Consider the following 6,558-nt stretch of genomic DNA (forward strand, 5'->3'; position numbering starts at 1 on the left):
TCCAACAGTGCCAACCATTGGAAGGGACCTATGGTACACAATATCCAAGTCACGTCACTGGACAACAACAAGGATCTTTCTCACCACCAAGTTATTTCATTGATATAGAGCAAATAGAGGACAAACTTATAGTTCTCTCCATAAAAACTGATCACTATGTCCTTCCAACAAGAGGAGAAATTCCAATAGCCTCTAAAAGGAACACCAGATGAAGATGAATGATGAGTGATTATGATACCTACGACAACTCAACAAGCTCAACCATATTCTTTATTTGTTAACAGAGAGCCAGAATATACAGTCCAAAACCTCAGCGAGCCAGCTTCCTCCACACCGTACAGCCTCTGTTTATTTCGAGACCACTTCCTGACAATCTCAAGAAGTGCAAGAACTGCTGCAGTTCTTGATCGTGAACATAGGGACTGGAGGAGACAACTCCATTTGTGCTACCATTCTCTGAAACTTCTGGACTACTAAGTGAATCCACAATATTGTCATGTTGGCATTCTCGGCGATAATCTAGAGTGATTGTTTGCAGCTCATGAGTGTCTATGATCTCTTGCGGTATGCTCTGCAAGAGTGTCAATATGTATGAGGAAAGCAATGTCAATTGATTCTATGCTGTAACTTAGCATGCGTGGTAAGGTTAGATCAGGAGCACATACTTCAAGGACCCATCCGATGTAGGTTACGTTGTTTACGTGTTGGTTCATGTCCAAATCAGCTCTCCTAGGCTCCATAAATCAAATGGATTTGATCATCAGCAAAGTGATATCAGTTGACTTATTCTAAGAATATTTCACTGAATAGAATACCCTACCACAAGCCCTAACCGGGAATATTGAGCAGGATCATCCAGTTTTGGAATTTTCTTTAGACTGCCATTGTTTTCCTCTGGAAATGCTAATCTACATAGACAAAAAGTTATACAACATACATTTCTAAATGTAACAAATTGCCAACAGTGGGAAATAGTAGAGACCAAGTTAAAAATTATGCTTCATATAACAAAATCATTTATTCTGCGTAGCTAAAAGGAAATCCATGATACTTGAAGGACTAAAAAGAAGACCCTTCAGATGCTTACCTGGGAGTTCTTGGGCAATGCACAAACACTTCTTCCCTGACTTCATCACTTACTCGTTGAAGCTTCCGGGTTTTTTCATTCATCATCACCCACTTGCTGAGACAAAAATAAAGTGAGAAGCAATATCTCTCGCGCTACCAAGAAACAGAATTAAGAAATAGAACTAGTTATATTTTACCCTATTGCTTCCCAATATAAAACTTCTAAAAGCTCCTCCTAATCAGGCAGAATGAAGTCACAAACTTATCTTATTTGTTGATTTCTGCAACCCAAGTGTCAAATTAAACCTTTAAGATTTTTTTTGGATGATTTTAAGTATGATTTTACATGATGATGGTTGACATAGTAAATTTGTTGCCGGTGGAGCATCTTGCAAAAAGGTGACTCACTGACCCCAAGCGCCCCATAGCGAGATGAAGGAAGTAAATCACGGTGACCGAGCGGCCTCTTTTGGGGGGGGATTATTCCTCTGAAGATTCGATCTCGGCACTCATGTGGCAATCTACCTCCTAAGTACCAATTCGGCTATGCCCATGGAGGCAAAGCATCTTCGCATCTAGGAGAGTTTGTAATGCATTCAGAATTCAGAAGTTGTAGGAGACTAAAAGACCTGCAAAGGTTTCTTCACAGCAAATTTTTTTTCTATTGGACGAGCACTAGAGGTGAGGTTTTCAACTTTCCTTAGTTGATGTTAAGAGAGAGGTCTAGGGAGTATTGGGGCATCTCTTGTACAAAGTGCAGAAATTTATTTGTTGGATTTTCCTTTAACTTATTGATATCACTCTAGATTATCTTCAATATCTACGCAAACAGATTGAATCTTGTTCACGTTTGTTGATCATCAGAGCAAACATGTGTCTTCGCCCCAACAGTGCATGTGACTAGTGGCTGTGTTTAACCACATCAATTAGACTGAAATAAACAACATCAAACAGATTGCCCCTATTTTGACATGACTAAATTGGTCGTAGAAATTTGCAATCTGACCTGGTAGCTCTACCGATAACTTCACCAGTAGCCAAATCCCAGAGAATCCAATCCCGCCTTGTTCCCATTCTTCCATCGCTTTGGCACCAAGTCTCTATCTCAATCACCTCACCCCTACAAAAAAAAATGATATTGGGTTCAATCTCATAAATTATTAGTACACCAAAGGGGACATTTTCAAGAACCCACCAAGCAGGATACTTGTATATTTCAATGTGCATTCGAGAAGTCACCCATATTAGGCCAAGCTTTCTCATAGTAGGCGTTGTGGCAAATCCATCAGTGGAGAACCCGAGACTTTGTGCATGGCTACCTCCTACTTCCTGCAGAGGTGATAATGTTAAACAATATAACACATCATGATGGTCACCCCTATCACTTCAGGATCCATATTTTCAGATAAACAAGGGGCATGACTTAAAATTGGGTTAAACAGAAACAAAGGCCAATCAAACAGATGGAAGAATTGATGAATTAAACGATCAGAAGTGAGTATATATTCAAATCAAACGAGTAAATTTATGAAGTAAACAAACGAGTTTCTTCAGGAAACAGGATTGAAAATGTATTGTTTGAGAGAATTTTTCAAATCAAACAGAGTAATGGGCAGAGAAATGGGCGAAGATATTTGCAGACACAAATAGGGAAAAACAATAGTAATTAGCGCAAAGTTGGGATCTTTATCAGAACCTGGAGAAGGTTGGCGATGGTCTCCACTGTAGCTGTCTTGTTGATCCCCACCTCGTAGCATCTTATGATGAAACACTCCTTATACGACAATCCATCAGGTAGCAGACTCCCGATCCTCAACCTTTCAGCCAGCCCCTTCTCTCCGACGCCTTTTTCGCCGGAGGCGGCCGCTGCGGTTGCCGCAACAGCCACCTCCAGCCCGGAGATTGCCTTGCAGGCGCACCGCACGGTCCGCACCCCCGCCCAGTTCCTCAGGGGGCCACATTGGGCTGCCGGCGTCGCCTCGGGAGACCGTATCGGACCCTGCGACGTGGAACACCACAGCATCGCTGCCATCCCCCTTGAGATCCCAGTTGGTCCGCGAGGCGCTTGCACCGCTCTCCTCGCGGCGCCTTCAGTTTATAGGATTCGTGGGCGATAGTAACGATGATGAGATTGAGTTCCCTCCGACGTCCGATCGATCACGAGCGGATAGTACGAGGCGAAGATCGGAATTAGCGGGATGCCATATAACGGAACGTTTTCTCGCAAGTGGCAGCCATGTGATCAGATGGTGTGATCAGGTGTGTCAATTCGGATGGATTGGATTGGGTTAGGTTGAATTTTTTTTTTAATCCAAGTCGAATCTGATCTGAATTCAAGTTCAATCCAAAACATCTCAATCTGAACCTGAACCTGACCCGACCCATATAATCCGAAAATCTTATTCAAAAAGATTTTTTTGAGTTATTTTTCCTATAATTCTTTATTTTTATCTCAATACTCTATCATTATCATACAAACATGATATTAATATACATAAAAATATCTAAAATTTTAAAATAAAACTTGATTTAACCCAAAAAAAACCTATAAACCCCTATATTTAAGTCAACCTGAGTCAATCCGGGTCAATCTGAACCCGACCTAATTCGAAATTTTTTTAAATTTTACCCTCCAACCTGAACCCGATCCGAATCTAAAAATACTCAATCTGAATCTGATTTTTTTTTGGATCAATTTGAATTGGATCGACGGATTGAATTCATTTTTGACACCGCTGTGGGTTAATACGAGAATTGGACGGCGGAGGTTAGATCGTAGAGAAGCACCTCCGTTTACCTTCCAAAGCCATGTGATCCAAAGGTCGAATTTTAAAGATAGTAGAGCATAAATTCTTATTCCCCATATAACTCACTCTCTCTCCCATTTATCTTTTTTTAATCATGATAATCTTGTCCATGTCCATCCTGAGATGGACTGACATGGGCGCCTTCGTAGCATCGCCTTTTGCCCCTTGAGGTGGTTGATGTTTGAAGTCAAACAATTTAAAAATAATAATAATAAATAAATATTTTTTTAATTCATTAATAATTTGCCTCTTAGTCGTGCAAATCCCGCCGACTACCATCCATCAATTGAATAAGGAAAAAATATTTAATCACATTGCTTTTATATATATATATAAATTCTTTTTATTCATAAGATATTGTTTGCTGGATCAATATCAACCATTCACATCGTTTGAACGTGTAAATAGCAATGCCCTTGGGCGTTGGGCATAAAAATTTAAACCTCAGTTATAATATATATTATAGAATATTTTCACAAGTATAATTAAGTATGTTGATCGCTCAGGACGGATAATCGTGCGTATTTTTCATTTATTTGGTTGGTGAAATATTGGATTCAATCGTCATTTCAGGATTAATCAAGTTGTAAGACCTGCATAAATAAAAATGAGAAATGATCCGATTGAGATCCAAAAAGTTAGATGACTTCGGGAAGTAGGCTCTTGTCAGATCAATAGACAGATACATCGATCATTTATAGGTCAATTTCTAGTCAAATTGAGTATATGTTGGAATGATATTAGTCAGATTAGAGCTCTCAAGCGATCACGGTGGAAAGAGATAGGGTGATGAAAGAACTGCGCTAATAATGAAAGGATTAGAAGGAGGTCAAGGGGATACATCGATGAAATCCCTTCAATGCCTAAGTCAAATCTCTTACCAAAGTGAGGGGAAACCAAACATAGAACAGTCCTAGACCAATCCAAACAAATTTATCTCATTTCTATCGGAAGATAATTGTTCCTGTCTGAAGACTATGAGATAGTACGCTGGCTCTGATGAATAGTCGATCGAAGAGTAATAAGCGTCTCGAGATCTGAAGGAACTCCTCAACAATCTTACGCACAATCAGACGAGCCGATCAAGCGTTAGTGACCTAAGACCGGGGTGGAAATATTTGACTAAACCCTCCAATGCTCAAGTCAGTCTCCTCTCTTGAAGGTGGAAGAAAACAGTAAAGAAAATACCAAAAAAGTCATACTCAGATGCAAATGTTTGCGTACCTCTCTAGCGGAGATGATCCCTTTTTTATACCACCTCACATAACCTCCGTGATCGTGAGGTGATCCCCGGTTTGATAGAGTTTGTTAGGTGATGGAAGAAAGTACAATCTGGGTGTTTCATGATAATCCGAGGAATTTTTTTTCCTACCCACAGATATATCTCTTTTGTTTTTTATGCTTCGCATCATTACTGAGGTTTTTTGGAGGAAAAACGTTGTTATAATTGTCTCATTAATGGGAAACTAAATAGTTTTCAAAAGAGATTTCAAGAGAATATTCCCCGATAATTATGACAAACTATCAACATGTTGTCTGCTATTTGCCTGCTGAATGCATCTCAGCTGCTCCACAAGACTCGCCGTATTATTTGCTATTGTATTAATCTACTTGATTATACATTAAATACTCCAAAAACCTATTCAGAAACTAATATAATACTCATATTATGCCATAAGTTCACTTGAGGAGTCATATAATAAAGCACGAATGTTAGAGCTATATTTTAGGGGTACTATATCTTTAGGTACTTTAAACTCGTCCGACCTTTGCCAAGCCAGGCATATATAGAGAGGCATATGTTCAATCTACCCATCTTCGAACGATAGTGTATAAAGAATTTTATGAGACGAAATATTATTAAGCTTGCACGACCCTTGTTCGGTCGAGTGTTTATTGAGAACCTTATGCTCATTCGGCCTTACCCAACCGAACGTATATCAAGAGTTATATATAAGATTAAATATTTCTGGGTTTGTCCAAGCTTTGCTTGATCGGGTGTTCACAGAGAACCTTATACTCGTTCAGCCTTTACCTAGTTGAAGATATATTAAAAGCTATATATGAGAAGTATCTCAGGGTCCTCCCGAGCTTTACCAGGTCGGGTGTTTCCAGGGAACCTTATGCTCATTCGGCCTTTACCTGGCCAAATGTGTATTAAGAGCTATATATAAGATTAAATATCTCTTGGTCCGTCCAGACTTTGCCTGACCGAGTGTTCACAGAGAACCTTATGCTCGTTCAGCCTTTACCCGGCCGAACGTGTATCAAGAGTTATATATAAAATTAAATATCTCTGGGTCTGTCCGTACTTTGCCCGACTGGGTGTTCCTAGTGAATCTTATACTCGTTCGGCCTTTACCAGGTCGAACATGTATCAAGAGCTATATATAAGATTAAGTACCTCTGGGCCCAGCCTAGACTTTACCTGGCTGGGTGTTCCCAGGGAATTTAATATTTATTTAGGTTGACCCCATCTAAGTATTTTACGCTAGAGTCATCTGAGCAAGACCTGAAAGTTGGGTGATCAACAGAACCAGATGGGGATTGCTTTCCTATCTCAACTTTAACCACCACACCACTTTAACCAGAATCTTCACATCATATCTAGAACTTGCTCGATACAACTCGTATCACTAGCCTCCCTTTCAAATCTAGTCGAAGGAGACGCAGGCGATTGACA

The 6,558-nt window shown here is 39.8% G+C and overlaps 1 protein-coding gene across 1 annotated transcript; it reads right to left on the minus strand.

Moving 5' to 3' along the window:
• Positions 1-64: 64 nt before the first annotated feature.
• Positions 65-3,172, minus strand: LOC122022382 (oleoyl-acyl carrier protein thioesterase 1, chloroplastic-like). Its single transcript, XM_042580353.1, has 7 exons — positions 2,765-3,172; positions 2,264-2,397; positions 2,075-2,188; positions 1,088-1,183; positions 821-908; positions 666-734; positions 65-571 (listed from the first exon to the last, which is right to left on the minus strand). The coding sequence occupies exons 1-7, from the start codon at positions 3,098-3,100 to the stop codon at positions 311-313; spliced, it is 1,098 nt and encodes a 365-aa protein (XP_042436287.1). The 5' UTR covers positions 3,101-3,172; the 3' UTR covers positions 65-310.
• Positions 3,173-6,558: the final 3,386 nt, after the last annotated feature.

Source organism: Zingiber officinale, chromosome 9B (genome assembly GCF_018446385.1).
Source record: "Zingiber officinale cultivar Zhangliang chromosome 9B, Zo_v1.1, whole genome shotgun sequence".
NCBI lineage: Eukaryota > Viridiplantae > Streptophyta > Magnoliopsida > Zingiberales > Zingiberaceae > Zingiber > Zingiber officinale.

Bases quoted from the DNA above. Each gene is read 5' to 3' on its own strand.
- LOC122022382 (XM_042580353.1), bottom strand. From the start codon at position 3,100: ATGGCAGCGATGCTGTGGTGTTCCACGTCGCAGGGTCCGATACGGTCT. The intron at 2,189-2,263 runs GTGGGTTCTTGA...TTTTTTTTGTAG, and splicing joins ATATACAAGTATCCTGCTTG to GGGTGAGGTGATTGAGATAG. The intron at 1,184-2,074 runs GTCAGATTGCAA...TTTTTGTCTCAG, and splicing joins GTTATCGGTAGAGCTACCAG to CAAGTGGGTGATGATGAATG.